The 25,137-nt window shown below is 38.6% G+C and overlaps 1 protein-coding gene across 1 annotated transcript in view; it reads left to right on the forward strand.

Moving 5' to 3' along the window:
* Positions 1-3,879: 3,879 nt before the first annotated feature.
* Positions 3,880-25,137, forward strand: part of LOC134202111 (probable cytochrome P450 304a1) — a gene marked incomplete at its 3' end in the record, with an annotated part of 29,843 nt that continues 8,585 nt past the window's right edge. The window contains exon 1 of the mRNA XM_062677183.1: positions 3,880-4,571. Within this exon, the coding sequence (XP_062533167.1) occupies positions 3,922-4,571 (650 nt within the window). The remainder of the gene's footprint in view (positions 4,572-25,137) is intronic.

Here is a 25,137-nt window from a genome sequence, read left to right on the forward strand (position 1 = left end):
TGAAGTTGCAGTAAAACGATCAAGAGAAAACGTTGGGGTGTGATTTTTACATGTATGTCTAGTAGAGCAGTTCACATCGAAATGGCTGAGAAGTTAGATACAGATTCTTTTATTGTCTGTTTGCGTAATTTTCAAAACAGAAGAGGAAAAGTTAAGCACCTTTACAGCGATAATGGCACGAACTTTGTTGGAGCTGACAATGAATTAAAAGAACTAATTGTGAATATTGATAAAAGAATGAGAAACGGTGATGCGGCAGCATTAGCCTTAAAATGGACATTCAATCCTCCCGCGGCATCGCATTTTGGCGGAGTATGGGAGAGGCTTATTAGAATCATAAAGTTATCACTATACAAAATGCTGAAGCAGTATGGTAGTCGTTTACCACGACCAGCAATTTTAAGATCTGCTCTGATCCAAGTAGAATTTATTTTAAACTCTCGTCCTTTAACACACATACCAGTAGAAGATATCGACGACGAAATAATGACACCATTTCATATTCTAATTGGTCGTGCTGGAGAATATGTACCACCTTATGATCCAACAGCAATTCACTTAGAAAAACATCATTGGAAAGGTTCAAAACTATGGGAAATATTTTGGGATCGGTGGACGAAAGAGTACCTTCCATTGTTGTTGAAACGAAATAAATGGACTAATCAAATTGAACCTATTAAAGTTGACGATATTGTTGTAATAACTGATGATAAGGCACCTCCTGGAACATGGTTGAAAGGTCGAGTAATCAGTGTTAGAATGGCTAAAGATGGACAAGTAAGATCTGCTGACATTAAAACATCTAAAGGTATTTATAAAAGGCCAGCCGTCAAAGTGGCAGTTTTAGATGTTCGGAAAATTCAAAAGCCAAAGCCATCTTTAGAAACAAATGATGATTTATTTCAACAAACTCAAAACTTTCAAGGAAGGCATGACACAATTCCACTTTCAGAACCGAAGAAACTAGATTCACCAGATTTAATCCCGAATCAAAATGAGGAACATGATATATGAACAAGGCGAAAGACGTGTAGCATCTTCTGTAGTTTATAAAATTTTAGCTGGACAAAATCCTAATACTCAAGGCTTTAGATTTGATGCTTTATTATCTGAGAAAAATAATTGATGGTGCAATACATAAGTACTGGAACAAAGTGTTGTCTTGGAGCACATGGTTGGGAAACACTACGTCAACATTCATCGGTATTTACCTATTCGCTCGAGGTTTAAAATTTATTGTTGATACAATCATACATAGTCAGATATTATATGACATCTATGGTTTCAGTTGAAACTAATAGCATCATTCTGGGACTCATTAACTAATTTTTGTCGCATAAAACATTAGAAGGGAGACGGTAAACAAAAGGGAAAATAATAGATGTTCAGAAGAGAATCAACAACCAAACAATGAAACAGAAGAAACAGAAATGAACCTGTATAGAGGAAATGTGTATCCAAAATCAACACAAATGTCTAGTCCTAAGTAAAAAGACAATATCAATATCATTTCATAATAAGTAATAAATCGCTTATCGACAGTTATTATTGTAAATCTAGTAGATTTACGGGGTCCGAATGTAACGAACGCGAATCAATCAATTTGCATTTCAAACTCAAGTTGTCATTTTCGTTAAGCTATACAGCGCACCGCATGGCATATTGTTAGTTGCAATATGCGCATAGTTGATAATTCTCTGCTACCCGAGACAATTATGTCATAAACTAATCTTCTACGAAGGACCAAGAAAGAGACCCATAAATTGTAACAAAATAGTGACGCACCGATAGTGGCGGCGATAACAAAGTAGAGATAATAAGAAAGGGACCCAAAAGATAATGAGTCAAAATCAGGTAGAATATATTGTACATTCATTTATATATACGGCTTAGCATTAGTAATAAAGTTAGTTCTAGACCACAGTTCTACAGTGTATGTTTTCTACATCCGAAAAATCCGTAAGTCACCGGCGTCACAATAAGTTTATCCTCGAGTTTATCGATAGAAAATAAGATAATAAATTACGATTTTAATGGAGAAGCAACGATGTGTCGTATTTTCGTAGTATTCGAGGTAAGTTCTGAATGTTTTCAATTCTGAATTATTTATTATCCTCCCGCTGTTATCCGTGCAGTAAGTGAATACAATCAATATTCTTTCTAATTTCATTATCTTAGAGTGAATTTGTTGACCAACTGTGACAGTAGCAGCAGAACTAAGCATCAGCGGCTGCAGAAAATATTTCCACAGGAATCATCGTTTCGAAGCGACCAAATAGTCGTTTCCTGAAATCAAATTTTTTGCATGTTTCGGAAACGGCTGTACCCATTTGAAAGTGTTTTTGTTGTCCAAATACGATGAAAATTGATGGAATAAATATAATAATTTATGATAACAGATACTTTATTCGACTTTGATTCAATTAATGTATTTTTGATTTCTATATCCGAACCTGAACCTTTTGTTTATGAATAATAAGGATTTTTTACCCATTTCTGATCGAAAATGCCAAGAGTGAAAAATACCCATTTAGTGAAGTTTGATGAGCTTACCCATTAATGGATAAACGCGATTTACTCATTAAATGAGTTATGCCGCTTTCCTTCAAAATGGGTACGAGAATACCCATTAATGGGTACTTGAAAATGTCCGTGTATAAATTTTTACGTTTTTGCTTTTCTGAGAAGATTTTTTGTACATGCGTCTAGGAAGGAACGTGGAGGAACAGCCAAAGGTCACTCCAATAGAGGTAATAAACTATAGAGGACGATTGTCGCTGCGGTTCCCTTTGTTATCGTCCCCAAACATGTTGGGTACCTATCTGTCAAAACGTTCCGATTTTTCCTTTGTTGACATTTAGTGCCCTATCCTCGCCAGCAAAAGATGTTTCGCCAGTGACGACAGCGACAAGCGTCCTCTATAGTTTATTACCTCTATTGTCACTCCTGACGGAATCCATGTTTCAAAGTGCTCGCGTTTTCGGGGGCACACCACTCGATACGGAGGCGGCGCATAACTGTCATTTTGGTTGATTTAGTTTTGCTGCGTCGCAGCATGCGTGAAAAAATAAAAATGACAGTTGTGCGCCGCCTATATATATATCTATATATAATTACGCTCAAATTTGGCGCAAATATTCTTTGCATATTAAAGAATGTTGTGATCAAATTTCATAAATGACAATAATAGAACAAAACCTGCTAAAGCCGTCATTTCCCCTACGAGTTTTTCGATGAAATTCTCAACAATTTTCCATGACAAATTCAGGAGAAATTATTGGTCTTATTCAGGTTTTTTACAGCCAGTTTCCATTTCACAGGCATATATAGATGACAATTCCGAAGAAATTCATGAGAATTTCCCTGCAAATTTTTTTAGATTTTTTTTCGAAAAAAAAAGTCCAAATGAATAAGTTTTGGAGATCAAAGATGTCACAAACCTCTATAACTCTATAGTTTACCGATCATAATCTGTCATTTCATAAAGTTAATTTATTTTATACCTCTGTGGTTGGTCACCGTTGGAGACATTCCCGAATGGACACTACAGAACAAACACCCGAAAGCAGCTCACCCAGAATCAAGAAGAAACTTTTACCTGGCTCTTCACATAACTTTTGCGCCTGTTGACATAAAGTAAACAGAAGACGTCATAAAGACAAACTGCCCTGGTTGTCCATTAGGCAAGTGGCGTTGGGTGCAACAAATAGCAGGATAGATCTCTGCTTCCTAATCTCAATACAAACTGCGATTACCCGAGACACGCAAAAACCATTCAATAATGAGATCTACTGATGGGCCGCTTGTTACAAACAGTTGCAAACACCGGCTATAAAATAAATGCGGTAGCTGCGGAACAGGTTTAGTCTCTAATCGCTATTCAAACGACAGTCGCGCGTGCTGATTCTAAAAGCAGCAACAATGCTGCTCAATCCGAGCAACCTCCTGTGGGCCGTGGCCACCGGGCTACTGATCTATCGCTGTTTTCGGTTCATGTTCGATCGACCACCAAACTTTCCCAGCGGTCCACCCCGGCTTCCGCTGCTCGGAAGCTATCTGATCATGCTGATGATCAACTATCGGCACCTGCACAAAGCCGCCCTGCGGCTGAGTCAGCTCTACCGGACCAAGATCCTGGGCATATATTTGGGAGACTATCCCTCGATTGTGGTGAACGATTTGGCTATCGCAAAGGAAGTCCTGTCCCGGACGGAATTCGATGGCCGTTCGGATCTGTTTCTGGCGCGCCTGCGGGAGCGGAACTTTCGCAGGCGGGGCATATTTTTCACGCAAGGGCCACACTGGAAGGAGCAGCGGCGATTTGTGCTGAGGCATTTGCGGGACTATGGTTTCGGAAGGCGTTTCGAAGAATTGGAAGCGGAAACGCGGAACGAAATGATGACGCTGCTGGATGTGCTTCGATATGGGGCGAAATATGATCATGAACGGTTGTTCGCAAAGGACGGTTATGTGAATTGCCCAGACGCGTTTTACGGACTGCTGGGCAATGTGTATTTTCAAGTTTTCTGTGGAGAGCGGTTCCCGCGAAAGGATATGGCACTGTTACTTGAGTGAGTACTTAATCTAAGTCAGTGGAAGCATAATAGGGAATTATTTCACATACACATACACAATTATTTCACATACACGGCAGATACGAAATCCGATGACTTAAATTTCTAAGTTCTTTTAAAATGTGTGACCTTCCTTATGTCAAATAATCCACGTTATCACTAAGTTTAACTAACCTAGATCAAACAGAAAGAATCTTATAAAATATGTTCTGTTGTGGTACCTATAAATCTTCACACAGTACAATAGCTCATGCAAAATAAGGCTCGCTCAAGCTTATCTTGTTTGAAGTCTTGTAATTAGTAGGCATAACTTATTATATTTACCTGCATCTCGTGTTTGGTTTCCCTACCTTTTTTGCATTTTTTTTTTCACAAAGATACAGAATCAGCTGTTGAGACTTGAGCTCGTTTTATAAATCCCAATACAATATTATCTTGGTCAAAAATGACCGAAATGGAAAGTATAAAAAATAAGTTGAATCATATTTATGGTAGGGTAGTGAGCTAATTCCCGTCGTAGTTGGTAGTGCCTGGTTTTCAAATCTAATTTATACGCTATCTCAACTACTTACTCTGACTAAGTTGTATGTAACACGTATTTTAGAGTTCCTAGTTTTCATTGTGTACTATTAGCGCATTGAACAAATCATAGTTTATTGAGAATCGGCAAACAAAAACACCCTTCAAAATTTTTAAATTTGTCTTGTGAAAATCTGTTTCCGTCCATGAGAATTTTCATTCGTCCAGTCTAAAATTCGATGGATTGCTGTCAAACAAATCTGTTGGTATTGGTGTGCGATTTCTACAAGTACACCAAATTTGTTTTTTATGCGGTATCATACCGTGTTAAATGAAAATAACAAAAAATTTAACCGTCTAAGACGAGTTAAGTACTCTCCATTTAATTCCACCAATTATTTTCGATATCTTTGCAGATACGTATTTCGACCACAACTGCGTAACCAATGATCTTCAGGCCTGTTTTGTAAATGTAATGTACCCATTGTGGTACAAATAACAGAACCTGCATATGGAAAATCTTCGTGGTTATCCAAGAAATCCCTGAAGTGAAAGTCATCAGGTCTTCAGGCATAACTAATGATCTATAGGCCTGTTTTGTAAATGTAATGTACCCGCTGTGGTACATATGATATATTGTGTATATGGAAGATCTTCACGGTTATCCAAGAGATCCCTGAAGTGAAGGCCTTCAGATCTACACGCGTAACCAATGATCTACAGGCCTGTTTTATAAATGTAATGTACCCATTGTGGTACATTTGATAAAATCTGCATATGGAAGATCTTCACGGTTATCCAAGAAATCCCTGAAGTGAAGGCCATCAGGTCTACAGGCATAGCCAATGATCTACAGGCCTGTTTTGTAAATGTAATGTACCCATTGTGGTGCATGTGATAGAATCTGCATATGGAAGATCTTCACGGTGATCCAAAAAATCCCTGAAGTGAAGGCCATCAGGTCTACAGGCATAGCCAATGATCTACAAGCCTATTTTGTAAATGTAATGTGCCCATTGTGGTACATATGATAGAATCTGCATATGGAAGATCTTCACGATTATCCAAGAAATCCCTGAAGTGAAGGCCATCAGGTCTACAGGCATAGCCAATGATCTACAAGCCTGTTTTGTAAATGTAATGTACCCGTTGAGTTACATATGATTTAATATGCGTATGGAAAGTCTTCACGATTATCCAAGAGATCCCTGAAGTAAAGGTCTTAAGGTCTACACGCGTAACCAATGATCTACAGGCCTGTTTTGTAAATGTAATGTACCCATTGTGGTACATATGATAGAACCTGCGTATGGCAGATCTTCACGGTTATCCAAGAAATGCCGGAAGTAAAGGCCTTCAGGTCGACACGCGTAACCAATGATCTTCAGGCCTGTTTTGTAAATGTAATGTACCCATTGTGGTACATATGATAGAATCTGCATAAGGAAGATCTTCACGATTATACATGAAATCCCTGAAGTGAAGGCCATCAGGTCTACAGGCATAACCAATGATCTACAGGCCTGTTTTGTAAATGTGATGTACCCGTTGTGGTACATATGATAAAATGTGCGTATGGAAGATCTTCACGGTTATCCGAGAAATCCCTGAAGTGAAGGCCATCAGGTCTACAGGCATAGCCAATAATCTACAAGCCTGTTTGGAAATGTAATGTACCCGTTGAGGTACATATGATATAATATGCGTATGGAAAGTCTTCTCGGTTATCCAAGAGATCCCTGAGGTACAGGCCTTCAGGTCTACACGCGTAACCAATGATCTACAGACTTGTTTTTTAAATGTAGTGTACCCATTGTGGTACATATGATAGAACCTGCGTATGAAAGCCGTTCGCGGATATCCAAGAAATACCTAAAGTGGAGGCCTTCAGATCGACACGCGTAACCAATGATCCAAAAGCCTGTTCTGAATATGTAATGTACCCATTATGAAGAGAGCATGCACCATGTTTGAAACCGGAAAATTGATCTTTAGTTCCGCGTTTAGATCGAAAGGCCGTACTCTAGGAATTTCTTGGATGACCAAGAACTAACAGGGGTTAGACAAAAATGTTAAGATAGGCAAATTTTTGCCGAAGTTCAAGTGATAAAATTGGAACCATCGGACGCGGAAACTCTTCTAGTTTACTATCCTTATGCAAAACCTGAGATTGGTCCCCGCCAACCGGAGATGTTCCGGGTTTTCCGAGGGTACGTTCAAGGTGCATTTTTCCACTGCTTGTCAATTTATATGACGTTAACTTTCATCATGTTTCATGCTTTGTCCAAAAACTAGAACTAATATGCCGACCAATGGTGGCTGTATATCGTGAATCCATCAAAACTACGCAGAGATATGGCCATTTCCGTAAAAACGGTTCTGGGAACATGATGAAATTATAACAGATCGGAATAATGCAAATATGAGTATCTAACTTCATGGCTTTGCGAGACGATGATTACAGAAACATTTCCAAAATGATAGTGATCACTGCCACCCTTATAGCAGGTTCCAAGGCCCTTCCCGATACAGCCGGTTTTGGCACCATCTGGAACCATGCATATATGGGTGTCAAAATTCATGTTTTCTCAAGACGATGAATATAGGATCTTTATTAAAGATATTTTGAAGACTGTCAAACTCACTGGCCAATTTGTAACAGGTTCCGGATGTTCTGCGGAAGTGATATTTATTCAGGGTGTATGGCCAATCCCGTACCGTTTTCACGAAAATGGGCATATCTCTGCGTATACCTAATGGATTTTGGATCTGCACCCAGCATTGATCAGCATATTAGTTCTAGTTTCTGGGGAAAGTATAAAACAAGATGTCAGTAAACGTCACAAAAATTGACAAGCAGAAGAAAAAATGCAATTTTAACATACCCTCAGAAAACCCGGAAAGCCTCCGGTGGCCAAGAACCTAACTCAGGTTTTGCATGAAGATAATATACTATAGAAGATTTTGCGCGTCCAATGGTCCCAATTTCATCGAAATCGGGTTTTTCTACGCAAAGTTATGCTTATTTGAACTTCGACAAAATTTTGCCTATCTCAACCTTTTTGTCTAACCCCTGTATGCTGTGAACACATTCTGTTCTTTGTACTACAGAAAGCATGTACCATATTTGAAACCGGAAAACTAATCTTTAGTTACGTGTGTAGATCGAAAGGCCTTACTCCAGGGATTTCTTGGATGACCAAGAACATATGTTGTGAACGCATTCTGTTCTTTGTACTTTAGAGAACATGTACCATATTTGAAACCGGAAAATTGATCTTTAGTTACGCGTGTAGATCAAAAGGCCTTACTCCAGGGATTTCTTGGATGACCAAGAACATATGCTGTGAACACATTCTGTTATTTGTACTACAGAGAGCATGTACCATATTTGAAACCGGAAAACTGATCTTCAGTTACGCGTGTAGATCGAAAGGCCTTACTCCAGAGATTTATTGGATGACCAAGAACATATGCTGTGAACGCATTCTGTTCTTTGTACTACAGAGAGCATGTACCATATTTGAAACCGGAAAATTGATCTTCAGTTACGCGTGTAGATCGAAAGGCCTTACTCCAGGGATTTCTTGGATGACCAAGAACATATGCTGTGAACACATTCTGTTCTTTGTACTACAGAGAGCATGTACCATATTTGAAACCGGAAAACTGATCTTCAGTTACGCGTGTAGATCGAAAGGCCTTACTCCAGAGATTTATTGGATGACCAAGAACATATGCTGTGAACGCACTCTGTTCTTCGTACTACAGAGAGCATGTACCATATTTGAAACCGGAAAACTGATCTTCAGTTACGCGTGTAGATCGAAAGGCCTTACTCCAGAGATTTCTTGGATGACCAAGAACATATGCTGTGAACACATTCTGTTATTTGTACTACAGAGAGCATGTACCATATCTGAAACCGGAAAACTGATCTTCAGTTACGCGTGTAGATCGAAAGGCCTTACTCCAGAGATTGATTGGATGACCAAGAACATATGCTGTGAACGCATTCTGTTCTTTGTACTACAGAGAGCATGTACCATATTTGAAACCGGAAAATTGATCTTCAGTTACGCGTGTAGATCGAAAGGCCTTACTCCAGGGATTTCTTGGATGACCAAGAATATATGCTGTGAACACATTCTGTTATTTGTACTACAGAGAGCATGTACCATATCTGAAACCGGAAAACTGATCTTCAGTTACGCGTGTAGATCGAAAGGCCTTACTCCAGAGATTTATTGGATGACCAAGAACATATGCTGTGAACACATTCTGTTATTTGTACTACAGAGAGCATGTTCCATATTGGAAATTGGAAAATTGATCATCTACGTATCCTTTCTCTGTATCACAAGGAACATGTACCATACTTAAAACAGGACTGCAAATCTTTGTTCCTGAGCTCAAGCCATTTTTTGGATAACTGGATGACTTATCTGTGACTTCATGCAGAATAACTATCATTTCGGTCAATTTTGAAAGTCAAATTTGAAAGTTTATTTCGGTTATAGTTAACCAAAAATTTCCTAGTGCAATCCCATTTCGACCGCATAACAATGGTTCTGATTGTGCTGCCATTCAGTTAAATGCCTCAGTCTGTCGAACAACTAACACACATGCTTAACATGTACATGGGTAATGCTGCCAGCAAATTTCTATTATGAAATTATTTCTCCTGTTTCAAACTTTTGGAATAGTAGAAATTTTTTGTATGAATGACGAATGTGCATGAAAAATATTTATTCGGAAGACTTTACTTTTATTACGCTAGCGGAAAATAATTGAAAAACCTACTTTTATTGGCTGCATGATGTATTATCAGATGTGTAACATAAGATTATTTCAGTTCAAACCGCCAGTTTGGCAACGCGTCGACTATAAACAAGGCGACGAAGAAAATAAATTTCAAACGCTCTAAAGTTTGAAAAAACAGATCATTTAAACACCTTCCGGTAGTTATTTTTCAATTAGTTTTCACTTCAGCAATAAACATTGCTTTTATTAAGTGCGCAGTGAGAAATTTATGTGAAAAAGTGCGGTGAAAATCAGTGAATTACGTTGATTTTGGTGACGGTGTTGCGCGTCTTTTACAGCAGTGAACGAACTGGATTTTCCTTCGTCGCACGGAAAACGTAGGAAATTGTGCAAAAAGTCACAGTCGCAAAGTTAAATTTAACTGTATTTCAAGTAAGTAACACCGGAATGTAATTTAAATGAATGCAGATCGTAGTGTACACTTTTTTCTATCTCATCGGATGATTAGTTTATTATGTTAGTTTACGATTCGCGAGTATTTAGTGATTTAGAATTTGATATGACGGATACTAGCGCCATGGACGAATTAGCGCATAACCCTAGAGAGGTGCGCAGTTGTACGGAAAAAGGCCTACTTTATCAAATCAAGTCTTTCTAAACTGTTGTGGGACATTTTTTTTATTAACTAATTTTATTTGCTAATTATCTCTAGACCAACATTTGAAAAAGGCGTAACAGCCAAAATTTATTTCTTCTGATTCCTCGTCTACATACATAGCTATATATGCAGACGAGGAATCAGAAGAAATAAATTTTGGCTGTTACGCCCTTTTCAAATGTTGGTTTAGATCTAATACATGCATTCATTAATCAACTGAGATCGAAGTGTGCGTCGATCGCAACCGGTCGCATGTTTCGCTGTCAAGCGATTAGGTACTTTTTGTGATATCCCTTCCAGCTGAAACTTTAATTTCATCTACTGATTTACTTGTGCAAGCAGAGGGTTAACTCCGTTTTCCATGTCACTGAACATCTTCTTCTTCTTATTGGTATTACATCCCCACACTGGGACAGAGCCGCCTCGCAGCTTAGTGTTCATTAAGCTCTTCCACAGTTATTAACTGCGAGGTTTCTTAGCCAGGTTACCATTTTCGCATTCGTATATCATGAGGCTAACACGATGATACTTTTATGCCCAGGGAAGTCGAGACAATTTCCAATCCGAAAATTGCCTAGACCGGCACCGGGAATCGAACCCAGCCACCCTCAGCATGGTTTTGCTTTGTAGCCGCGCGTCTTACCGCACGGCTAAGGAGGGCCCCACTGAACATATATTCATCTAATCGCAAAACAAAGAAATACAGCACCAATCTCGTCGCTTCTTTTTGCTAACACGCGTGCTCAATGGTGAAAAAAAAATCTGTGAACCAATTGTAATTCCTTCATTCTTTTCAAATCCCCCAACCAAATCATCATGATTATTCATTGATAACTGATCATAGCCGATAATAATAAATACACTTTGTTTATTGAAAAATTCCATTTTTTTAATAATCTACTTTTTTTTATGGTTACATATGGCCTAAAAAATTTTTACTTGTATCACAGACAAACAGACATAACACATTGATCATTTACTAATCAAATTCATCGTCGTTCAAACACTAACGACATCCCTTGATTTCAGTTAGTTGAGCAAATCACGAACCAGATGGCGATAGTGAGCAAACGTCAAACTCGAGCAAAAACGATGCGCGCGCCACGAGTGATCGATTGGCCAACTAATAATTATTTGAATTGACCAGCAAATCAGTGAACGATGCAAATTTTACGAGTGTTATGTCTGTTTGTCTGTGCTTGTATAAAGCATCGAATATTCGAGAATGTTTCGAATTTTGTTCTATGAATTATTACTTGCCATTGTTTTGAGGATTTTGCACAACATGTTTTTCAGCTATTATTTAATTTTTTTTTCATAAATATTACTCCATGCGATCTGTTTTTGGCACTCATTTAACAAGCAATATGGATTTTTAAAATTAAATAATTGCATTCGGACGAGAACTTCAAATCAATAGCGACTAGCCAAGCGACTCGCCCCAAAAAACATTAAAAGATATTTCGAGCTCTCGTTCTCACTAATGCAACTAGTTTTTTACTTTTTGGAGCAATATGGTCTATGTCATTAGTAGACCCGTAATGCTGGGTAGACACCTTTACGTGGTGTGTTACGGGGTAAGATCTATCACGGTTACATTGCCAGCTACAGGCAAAACCTGATCCAACGATTACCTTCCTCATTATCCAACTCCGTGGTACTCATGAGGGTGTCGCTAAGTCGGTGGCCTCTCGTTACGTAAGTACTACATCAACACCTTCCTCTCTCCAGTTACGGTGAATACTTAACGTATATATCTGGGTGCTGCTGATAGAGCGGCTTTTCTGCTCTCAAGCGAGTAGAGGAATAGTTTGAAAAGACTCTCATGAGCCATATTATTTTGCAGTTACTTAGCTGTCACACATTTCCCGCTCTTCGAAATTTTCTTACCATGCTGCATGAGGGTACTCAAATGCGCGAGACTCTACGAGACTTTGTGATGGTTTACATACATTCCTCTCTGGAGGTGCAAATCTTACTAAGCGCAGGGTTACTGATTCCTACATAGCATCATCTTTCGCTTGAGATGCCGCTCGGTTATGAATACCACAGCTTTTGTTCGTGTGTATTCGTCACGCGTGAGAACACGATACGCAATGAACCAAACCATACATTTTGGGCTTCCCTTTTCATCCGTGCTTTTGCCAATCACTGAGTTACCAGTATCTGCAAATTGGAAGCAAACGGCACTCACCAGTTATTCGTATCTGCACGGATTCTTGCTTTGCGTATAAAGTGTTCATCGGATTCCTTGTTGACTGCATCACGAGCGATGGATCGCCAAAACGCATCGCGAGTGATGATGATTGGGTATGATTGGAAGTTGTAGGGAGCGTTACACAGGATTCTCTTATGGATATAAACCTAGACGTTCTGCTTTAGCCTTTCGGAACATTTGAAGCGCGAGCCCACGAGCTTTGTATTTAGTACATTCAGACGTTAATTATTGTTATATCGCTTCAAACATAAAAGATAGACGCTTACAGTCTTCATTAAAGTTATTTGGGAGATCTAGGGCTTTTAGTTGAAGATGAGTTCAGGGATGCATCCGCTTGACAGCGGTAGCGTATGTGCGACAACGTAATGGGGTCGAAACTTATACGATTTTACTCTTTGAAAGTCAGACGAATCTAAACAATAAATTAACAAAAACAACAATAAGACGCAATATTTACATGGTATTAAACTCGAATAAATGTTTGTTATACATTAAACAGTTCAGAAACATTGGAAAATTTGTGGCAATATATTTGCCACTGCCTTGCAAGCGCAATTTCAGCAACAACAAAAATAAATAAAATATTTTTAAAAATTAGGTTTTACGCTGGGTGCTGCGGATAGAGCTGCTTTTCTTATAAAGTTTCATATAAAGTTTCAAAAAATCTAATAATGATGTTTTACATTAGATGTTATTAAAATTTTGCTGAGTAGTTCATCATTCGATAGATTACCGTGAAACAATTTAGTTAGGGTTAAACAGTGTTTGGTTCTGTGCAGTCAGGTTGTGCAAATTCTTAATGGAACTATTATGCGAGTACTTTCAATATTGAACGCACATGACTTTGTATTTTTGGACATACAAGATCACCACTATCCATTCCCGAGTAGACGATAATAGTTCGATAATATCAAATGTTGATAGGATAGCACAATAAGATATGGACATGATTGATATGAGAGATAAAAGATCAGACGATAATATCAATATTTTACACCAAAAAAATCATGAGAAGACCAAGTTATGCTATTTGTAATAAGTGATCAATATCATGTGCCATTAGTTCTTATAGGTTCTTATTCATAGCATATGGGTCATTCCATATGAAGTGACCGAGAAAAAATGCAAACGTGCAATCGACTTTCTTAGAATTACATGGAATTTTGACCAAATGTTTATGTATGGGTTATACTTCAAAATCCCAAATTTCGTAGTGATTGGACCTCCCCACGATTAATACGACCATCCCCCTTTTCGAACAAATGTATGAAACTCATCATTTTGATTTGTTAATATCTCTGGAACTGTGAGGTCTATAATCAATTTAAGGTAACCATTCGAAAGAAGATTTTTCAAGGAATTTATAAAAAAATATTTTTTGATGTGCAGTGTTGCCAAATGAACAATTTTCAAGTTTTTGTTCGAAAAATGCATTTTTTACCCAATGAGTATATTTTGATTTAAAAAATGACCTCACCAACGTATTCTTTGGCCATTTTTACATTGGAAACACTTGAAACCCCGAGGTATTATGTTCAGATCTTGAGATAAAAGATTTTAAAAATAAAAAGTCCTTTTTTCACTGTGAACATTGAAAATTTTTACTAATTTCCGAACATACACACACATTTGCATTGACACATACACACATACACAGCTCGATTGGTTGCTCCCCCACTTTCCGCATCGCGATTGGAATTTTTATGAAGATCAGTATGGATTTTTTTTTTGCATTTTTGTTCCTAGAGGCTTTATTTTATCGTTAATTTAATCATTTGACTTAATACGTTACCATATTGTCTGAAAAATGCTGAAAGAGTTTGCTGAAGAATAAGCATTGCTGGAAATATTACAACGCTTCGAAGATTTATTATTGAAATCATATGCAAAAAATCAATGTTTCTGCCAACACTATCTGGCGAACTGTGGTTGTTAGACGACAAAATCATTTCTCATTCCGAAATTTTCCTTTGAAAATTAATCCGGATAACTACAATTTGTTCCTCAGCCCTAGAAGATTAATTTTTTTGAAATATTGCTCAATTGAATGATTGTAGTTTGGCAGTGCTGGCAGAATAAACAATTTTGAATTATCTAGGAGTTAAAAATGCAATAAATACAAAAAAAATGAATAGCAAATATTATCCAATTATTTTCAAAATACAGAAAATAAAACCATTATCTCAAAGAAGACCATTTTTATGATGTTTAGTTTTGGTCTACTATTTTCATATTTTGATAATATACATGCACAGATGACAATTTTCGATTGCTTGGTGAGTGAATGAGAGCTCATGGCTGTCGTAAAATCACATTTGCGTGCTGTGAAGTGTGGGTTTTATTGCCGTGATAGTAAGATAAAAACTTTTCGTGGATAATTCTCCTCTGGTTGACTAGTATTGACTTCTTCTTCTTATTGGCATTACATCCCCACACTGGGACAGAGCCGCCTCGCAGCTAAGTGTTCATTGAGCACTTCCACAGTTATTAACTACGAGGTTTCTAAGCCTGATATGGTATTGATTTGTAGCCGCGCGTCCGTCTTACCACACGGCAAAGGAGGGCCCCTTGACTAGTATTGATATTAAATAAGCTTTTCTTCTGCCTTGTGTATAATTACAAAATTCGTTTGAAAATAGCATCCAACGTTCTTTGCCAATTTCAACCCTCTTACCACCCACTTGTCACAAATAGTCACAAATCACTTACCCTCTCCTTCTGTACGTACAAGTATCATTTACATAATGATTTGCCTTTTCATACACTATTTTTCCACAATAACATAGTGAAAGTCTACTTCCTTATGAGCTACTTTATTTTTCCCTTTCTCCATAGTATTGTATACCAATCGACTCAGCTCGACAAATTAAGGTGATGTCTTTGCGTGTGCGCAGAAAAGTTTCACCCACTTTTTAGGCACTTGCCCTTAACCGATTTGCTCACAACATGTTGCATTTTACGGGAAATCCTGTCCCATTGTTTCCTATTTGAATTAAACATATGGTCAAAATACTATTTTCAAAATGCACCATTCCCGCAAGGTAAATTAATCAGGGTTTTAGATAATCATATCGTTTCTTCTGTCGTAATTGCCTCTCGTATGTCTTTCTTTTGCTGTTTTTAAGAAAATGTTTGTTTCTATGATTAAAACACGTGTTTTTAGGTTCACTTAATCTAACGTTATTTGGTAAGAATAAAATAGTATAAAAAAGATTTCAGCTCCGTAACGCTTAACAGCATTTGAGCCGAAAGCTTTTGAAATTAATTAATGAATTATAAAATTTCAAAAAAAAATTGTCCATAGCAGGTGAAATACTATAGTACCTATGTGAGTAATAGTTTAATAGTACGCTTTACAACAATACAGAAAAGCTATTTCTTCCATAGTGACTACGTTGCCAAGTACATTATTTTCTATTCAAAGTTACACGTTTTACAATTTCTTTTAAGAAAACAATATCTTTGAATTCTTGGCAATTCCATAAAAACACTCTAGCAAAAAGGGTAAAGGTTAGGTATGCATAACAAAATCTTATGTGATTGATAAGTTCCATATGAATCATATAACATTCAAAACTCTATAACTCGAGAACGGCTCATAATACCTTGGGGTTTCGAGTGTTTCTTATGCAAAATTCTCTGGAGAACACGATGCTGGTGTTATTTTTCAAATAAAAATATACTCATTGGCAGAAAAATACCATTTTATATTTAAAACGCAAAAACAATACAGATGGCAACACTTCTACTGAAAATCGATATTTTTCTCAAAAAGTTTGAAGAATTCTCTTCAAAATGCATAAAAAGAAGTTATTTGTAGCTTTAAAACTGTCCGAGATATGAGTCGTTCAAAAATATGGTTTTTACAAATCGTCAAAAACGGGGGGTGCTCGGTTTGTCAAATCATCAAATAAATTTGGATTTTTCCATATAATCGGTAGATAAATAAATCCACAAAATTTGATAAAAATCGGTGTAAGTCGATTACAAGTGGTTCGGTCACTTGGTATGGAATGACCCATATGTTGATATTTTAATGATATTTGTAATTTTTGATATATTTGCCTGTTCTTTTATCTCTCATATCAATTAAGTCCACATCATGTTTTATTATTCTGCTCATGGCTTCTGCCCGGGTTGGGTTAACTCAAAAGTGATGAAAAGTGAAATTTTATTGTTATGTGAGTGGGGAAGTACAGGAGTTTCGATGAAAATTTATTTAGGAATCCTTTCTGAAATTTCTTTATAAATGCTTTTGGATTCTTTCAATTAATTTAGTATTTGTATTTGGTGAACTTCCAGAAAACTTCTTGATGAATTGTTCTAGAAATTTCTTGGAAATTACTGGAATTTCTTCAGAAAATAATTCGAAGAAATATTATCAAAATTGCGTATATAATTAAATCTCAGAAAAAAACATTCAATTTGGTGGGTCACGTGCCCCATCACGCCCTAGCTCCATCAGTGCATATACACTAGCGCCGTTAAATTATTGAATTGCAGACTAAACTTACTTCCATAATAATGGTTCTTATCTGTTCTTACAAACCAAATAGATTTTTGGTTTTGTGAAGGCTGTCTCAAAAAAATGTCCTGTTCCGCCTCAAAAAATGAGCGGAAATCATTTTGTTGAATGCAGGTTAAGTTATTTGAGGAATACATGTTGGTTCGCTACTGATATTTGACTTGAGTAAAAAAGTCTTTGAGGTCATTGAATGTCTCATAAGACTGTCACTATAGAACGTCGTCAGTTGCATTCTAGTAAAAATTCTGCTGTACATTACCAGGTGACAGATGGTGTTATGTTGTTGCGTATTTGTATCAATGTGGTTCAGCTTCAGCATAAACACTAGCTGTATCTGCTGTTCAATATAGTAGATTTTCTATGTTCCTTCCACACACACGAGGTGGAGAACAGCCTTGAAGAAATTTAAAGTAAATAACTAGAGTTTAATATGGAGACAGAATGAAAGCTCTTTTATTGTTTTGAACTGAAACCTATTAAATATTCCAAGCATTTTTTATCCGTATTTTATATCGATGAGATGCGTAGTTGGTGAGAACTACGCATGGTGAGAATGGGTGATTTGTCCAAACAAGGAAACTATTTATACTTTTAGTGTTGAACTTAATTTTAAAATTAAAAAAACACTTTAATAAAGAAATAAAAAAAAAAAAAAAAAAAAAAAAAATTATACTTTAAATGTTGTGGCGCCATCTCTTTCAAACAGCACCACCGTTTTAGTACAGGTTCCCTGAAGACAAATTGGAAGAAGCACTCCGCGCCCTATTTTAGAAATCTAAGACTTCCGTTTGATGCCAACATATCGAAAACCTATTGGAACATGAATTTTTGCTATCACGTTGAAATCTTGGGCAATGTTTTACCCCAATTCATAACTTCTTCAATGCATTATAATGAATAAATTCTTTGAACAGTGCTAATCACATAAACCAATGTGGTAAGATGATGCATAGTACACTCTGGTTTTGTTCTTCATAAGAAATGCTAAGCCATGTTTACCAGTATTAAATATATCCGCATAACAATATCAATAGAAACTTACATAAACACGTAGGCTAGGGTGGCTCAAATTAGTATGGGAAAAACTTTTTTCAATTTTTTTGATGGGCCGCCCTCTTATTCGGTTCTATTTAATGCCCTGATGTTCTGGACAAAATTTCAGCCAAATTGGTCAACGTTTGGACGGTGCTAAACTTGTTGGAAGTTTATATGCAAACATGTATGCAGAAACATCCAAAAACAGTAAATTGCAGTTGGACGGCACAACTTACGATGAAGAACTATGATACTCATTCAGATCTTGAAGAATTTCATACAGAATGTTATGCAGAAAACCGCGAGAAGATTAGAGTTTGCCCGGTTAAGTTATTAGCATTTCTCTGAAGTGGGGTTTGAGCAAATTTCGTTTCTTCTACCTTTGAAAAGAAATAAATTCACCGCTACAACACTCCAGTAAAATGCTAATATCTTTGCCTAATAAACTCTAATCTTCTCGCGGTTTTCAGCATAACATTCTGCATTTAATTCTACAAGAACTGAATGAGTATCATGGTACTTGATCGTAAATTGTGCCATCCAACTGCAAATCACTGTTTAAGGATGTTTCTGCATACATTTTTCCATATAAACTTCCAACGAGTTTAGCACCGCCCAAACGTTGACCGATTTGGCTGAAATTTTGTCCAGAGCATCAGGGCATTGAATAGAACCGAATAAGAAGGCGGCCCATCAAAAAAATTGAAAAAGTGTTTTTTGAGCCACCCTAACGTAGGCATATAGCAATAATTTAATAATGTTCAATTTGTCATGCTATCAGTAATCTATGGTAAACTACGACGAGCAGCGATATCATTTGAACCTCGCTCCATGCCTCCCATACCTAGGTAGGTATATTATTCTCCACCCGCATCGCTTGCTGTCCGTTGCAATGTTTGCCGGCGGACTGCGATGATTCAATTTTTCTATCATCATCACCACTCATCGCCATTCATCATCGCATCCGATCGCAAATCTCCAAATTCTGCTGGAGATACATCGAGGCCGATGCAAAAAGCAGTACGAACAGTACAACACTTTTGCACACACACCGGAGTCACTCACCACATGGTGATGAATCAAACCCGAAGCTAATGCAGTACGAATAAATACGAAACATATTCATACAGGATTCACTCGTCAGCTTTGGGAAGATGTATTTTGTGCGGTTCATTCGGGATGCATCATTTATCGTTCTTTTCCGATTCCGTTCGCAAAGTATGAGTGAATGCGAGATACTTGATACGATTTCCAGTAACCCTGACTAAGCGTCTGTTCTCCATGTTAGGGGCGGCTGATCTTCGTCCGCGTGCGAACGTTTAACCCTTTATAAGGCAGTGGCAACTATATTGCCACCAACAAATAATATGTTTTTCTATTTATTAACAAGAGCTCTACTTATTATTTCACATGAAGTGACTTTATTTGCTTCCTAGTAACACCCAGATGAATTTGAGTCATAAAAAAATGGAATGTCAATTTGAGAACAGTTTTTTACGAACAGATCGTAAGTTTCGAGTGGAAGAAGGATTTTCAGTTATAATTCGTTAAAAAACGACAAAGATATATTTTTTCCCGTTGGTATCAATTATTTTGAATCTTCTGTGTTAGATAACTACGTGATTAGCGTGGAAAAAGCTTTGCCTTTCTGTATATTTGGTTTTTGGATTTTTGACGAAATTGTGTTTTTTTCCCAAGGGTCCCCCCTTGGGAGAAAAAACACGAAATTTTTTTTCTCACTTATTATGCGTTTTCTGACTAGGACTCTTCACCAAAAAATGTAACGTACCTTTATTTGACTGATTCTACGTAAAACCAAATTTTTAAAAATCTTTTTATATTTTTGTTGTTGCCTGTTTTCCCGCTTGCCGGGCAGTGGCAACTATATTGCCACCAATGTTTTACCGCTTGGCGGGCAGTGGCAACTATATTGCCACCAATTTTTCAATGTTTCTGAACTGTTTAATGTATAACAAACATACATTTGACTTAAATACCATGTCAACATTGTGTCCTATTGTTGGTTTTGGTAATTTATTGTTTAGATTCGTCTGCCTTATAAAGGGTTAAAGGTAATAATCATACCATCTATCAGAGATGCGGCAACATACACGAGCTGGGAACAGCTTTCAGGTGGTGGCCGACCAAGAGAATGCGCAGGTTGAGAATCAAAGGCCGGTTTTTCAACTTCAGCATAATCAACGACCATAGCCCACACTCCGGAAGCACTGATAATGATAAGGACGCATTCTACGACAGCTGCCCAAGTCACGACGTCAAAATCATCATAGGAGATTTGAACGCTCAGGTTGACCAAGAGCAGGAGTTCAGACCGGCCATTGGGAAGTTCAGCGCCCACCGCCCACGCAGCACCTACTTTTAACACAGCCTTCCCTATCGGCACACCTGGAGATCACCAGTGCAGACAGAATCACAAATCGACCACGTTCGGATTGATGAACGGCACTTCTCTGACATTATCGACGTCGGGACAAATCGTAGCTCTAACATCGATTCTGACCACTATCTGGTGATGGTTAAACTGCGCCCAATGCTATCCGTCATCAACAATGTTTAGTACCAACGGCCGCCGCAGTAGAGTGATTGAAGCAACATTATGTCGCCAGTGCATACGCGCAGCATCTCGAGGCAGCATTGCCGGAAAAGGGTGAGCTTGATGGGGACCCTCTTGAGGACTACTGTGTCAAAGCAGCCATTAACGACGCAGCGGAGAACAAAGTCGGGTATGTGAGACGAAGTCGACGGAACGATTGTTTCGACGAAGAGTGCAGACAGATTCTGGAGGAGAAAGACGCAGCGCGGGCGGTCGCGCCGCAGCAAGGTACCCAGCAGAACGTGGAATGTTATAGATCAACGGTTCTCAACCTGGGGCACATGTACCCCTGGGGGTACCTTCGCCGGGCTCAGGGGGTACCCCGGATAGAAATGTATGATGGCGGATATATTACAATTTATTGATAAAGTTTTGATATATGTATTTTTTTTATTTCAAGAAGGTCGGAAGCATCTCGTCTCACAGTCTCGTTAGTAATTAGTTTAAAGAACCCAATCTCCCACGAATATATTACAGTGGCGACGAGGATGGGATCCGAACCCACGCGTGCAAAGCACATTGGATTAGCCAGCGTTACAAATCTTATCAACGAATGCAAGGTTCTACCGAAAGTGCGGAGGATTTCATTCTCGCGGTGAAGTTACAAGCGGAGATGTGTGAGTTTGGCGAATTTAAGGACATCGCAATCCGCGACAAGCTTGTGTGTGGCATTCGCGACCCGGGTGTTCAACAACGTTTGTTTGATGAGGAAGGTCTCACGCTAGCCAAGGCGGAGAAGATCATCATCAACAGGGAGCTAGCTGGAGTGAATCGAAAGCTGGTTTCTCGTGAGTCCGGTCGAGTGAGTGTGTTGAACAGGCTTGGTAAGCGAGAAGAGCGTGTTGTTTCACGTAGTAGATCCCGTGGTAGAAGTCGTGGACCAAATAAGCGTTTTAGGAGCCGTAGTCGTTCTGGTTCGTTTGATCGTGGACATCGTTCTTCATCCCGATCGCAGAAGTTTCATTGCAGTTACTGTGGCAGAGATGGTCACACACGTCGCTTCTGCTATGACTTGAAGGATAAGGTTAAGAAATCTGTGAAGTTTGTGGATTCTCCAACAGCAAAGCCGAAGTTGACAGAGTACCAGAAGAGTTTGCGTCGTCGGTTGAACAGATCTATCTCGGATGATGAGGAGATGGATTGTATGTTGATCTCTTCCATCGGAAAAATCAACGAACCGTGTTTCCGTACAGTTTTGGTTGAAGGAGTACGAGTTGATATGGAGATAGATTGTGGAGCTGCAGTTTCCGTCGTCAGTAGAGAGACGTACGAGGGAGAATTCGCCGATATTCCGTTGCAGAAGTGTACGAAGAAGTTGGCAGTGATTAATGGAAGTCGTTTGGTTGTTGAAGGACAGATTCCGGTAACGGTTGATTTGAATGGACGACGTCAGGTCGTTAAACTGGTTGTTTTACGCTGTGGAAGCTCGTTTACACCGTTGTTAGGACGAGATTGGCTGGATATCTTGTTCCCTGAATGGAGGAAAACGTTTGGCAGTGGTGCAAACCTGAACCAGCTGTCTTTGCCGACTTCAGAGGAACGTGTCGTGGAAGATATGAAAAGTAAGTTTGCCAATGTGTTTTGTAAGTCTATGTTTACTCCCATCAAAGGTTTTGAGGCAGATCTAGTGTTGAAAAAAGGAGCAGCACCGATTTTCAAGCGTGCCTATGACGTTCCATTACGTTTAAAAGACAAAGTAGTCGAACATTTAGAGAGTTTACAGAAAGATGGCGTCATAACACCGATCGATGCAAGTGAGTGGGCATCACCGGTGATTGTTGTAGTGAAGAAGGATGGCGGAATCAGGATGGTGATCGATGGTGATTCCAAACACCTATCCGCTGCCGTTGGCACAAGATATGTTTGCTTCACTAGCTGGTGCTAAAGTGTTTTGTTCCTTGGATCTGACCGGAGCGTATACACAGTTGTTGTTGGCGGAAAAGTCGAGAAAAATTATGGTGATTAATACAATCAAAGGTTTGTTTTTGTATAATCGTTTACCACAAGGTGCTTCTTCAAGTGCTGCTATATTTCAGCGAGTCATGGATCAAGTTTTGAAAGGCATTGATGGAGTTCATTGCTACTTAGACGATGTTTTGCTAGCTGGTGAGGATTTTGAAGACTGTTTAAGAAAGCTTAATTTGGTTTTAGAGACTTTCTAAATTCAACATTAAAGTCAACTTGCAAAAATGCAAATGGTTTGTGACTAGTTTGCCATTTCTGGGTCACGTGTTGACTGATAAAGGTTTGTTGCCGTGTCCAGAAAAGGTGGAGACAATTCGTAGAGCCAAGGTTCCGAATAATGTCACCGAGTTGAAGGCGTTTTTGGGTTTGATAAATTACTACGGTAACTTTATACCCAATTTATCCTCACGTTTAAGCTGCTTATATGGTTTACTCAAAAAAGACGTTAAGTTTGTCTGGACTGATGAGTGTCGTCGTGTGTTTGAAGAAAGTAAGCAGTCGTTGTTGTCTTCAAAACTTCTGGAGTTTTTTGATCCGCAAAAGCCTGTCGTTGTTGTGACAGATGCTAGCAGTTATGGGTTAGGTGGTGTGATTGCTCACGAAATCAAAGGAGAGGAGAGGCCTATTAGTTTTACCTCTTTCAGTTTAACTAACTCGCAAAAATCCCCACTTGGAAGCGTTGGCCGTTGTGAGTACCATAAAGAAGTTCCACAAGTTTTTGTTTGGAAAGAAATTCACTGTGTATACCGACCACAAACCGTTGATAGGCATATTTGGTAAAGAAGGCAAGAATTCGTTGTTCGTGACGCGTCTGCAAAGATATGTAATGGAACTGAACATATACGACTTTGACATTGTATACAGACCGTCATCGAAAATGGGCAATGCAGATTTTTGCTCAAGGTTTCCTTTGCCTGATGAAGTGCCAGTTTCGTTGCAACGGGAGTTTATCAAGAGTTTGAACGTTTACGATGAGTTTCCTTTGGACCATGTTTTGATTGCATCTGAGACAGAGCAAGATGAGTTTATTCAAAGAATCGTTTCCTACATGAAGCATGGTTGGCCAAAGAAGTTGGAGCGTAGTTTGTTGGATGTTTATGCTCAGCATCAAGATCTTGAACTGGTCGATGGTTGTTTATTGTACCAGGATCGTGTGTTTATTCCTGCTAGTATACAAAAGCAGATGTTGAAGTTGTTGCACAGGAATCATTCAGGAATCACCAAGATTAAGCAAATGGCAAGGAGGACAGTTTACTGGTATGGCATGAACAGTGACATCGAGAGTTTCGTCAAGTCATGCAGTGTGTGTTGCCAGATGAATGCAGTTACGAAGCCAGTTTCAAATTCTAGTTGGATTCCTACTACAAAACCGTTTACACGTATTCATGCAGACTTCTTCTACTTCGACAAGAAGGTATTCCTGGTCATTGTGGATAGTTTTTCAAAATGGATTGAAGTTGAATACATGAAGTTTGGAACAGATGCCAGGAAAGTCAAGACCAAGTTTTTGAACGTTTTCGCAAGGTTTGGGTTACCTGACGTAGTTGTTACGGATGGCGGACCACCGTTTAGCTCGAAAGAGTTGATTGATTTCTTCGAGAAGCATGGAGTCAAGGTGATGAAGAGTCCACCGTATAATCCATCGAGCAACGGTCAAGCGGAACGTATGGTCAGGGTTGTGAAGGAAGGTTTGAAGAAATTTCTGTTAGATCCGGATTTGGCTGGTTTAAGTACTGAGGATATGGTGTCGTACTTCTTGTTTGGCTACCGGAATACTTGTTTGGAGGATGGATATACGTTTCCTTCCGAAAGGTTGTTTAGTTTTAAGCCGAAGACGCTGTTGGATTTACTCCATCCAAAGAATAGTTTTAAGCATCATTCGACGAAACCAAAGGAAGTGGATAAATGTGTTGTAAATAGTCCTAGTCCCAAGAAACATGACTGGATTGACAAGTTTCGCCCTGGAGATATTGTTTATTATAAAAATTTCAGACCTACGGATATTCGTAGATGGTTAGAAGCCAAATTTCTCAGACGTATCTCCTCACGTGTTTTTCAGGTTTCCGTTGGAGGGAGAGTTTACTCCGCTCATCACAATCAGCTGAAGCTGGTGGGCACCCCAAAGCGCCGAGGTTTGTTCTTGGGGAGGAGCGAGAGGGTCCAGCGAAAAAAGCGTGCTAGAGAGGACGATGACGAAGACGTTAGGTTAAGCGACGACGAAGACGACTTTTATGGTTTTCCTTCGGATTCTTTCATCTACGGTGA

This window comes from Armigeres subalbatus, unplaced genomic scaffold, assembly GCF_024139115.2.
Source record: "Armigeres subalbatus isolate Guangzhou_Male unplaced genomic scaffold, GZ_Asu_2 Contig1017, whole genome shotgun sequence".
Classification (NCBI taxonomy): Eukaryota; Metazoa; Arthropoda; class Insecta; order Diptera; family Culicidae; genus Armigeres; species Armigeres subalbatus.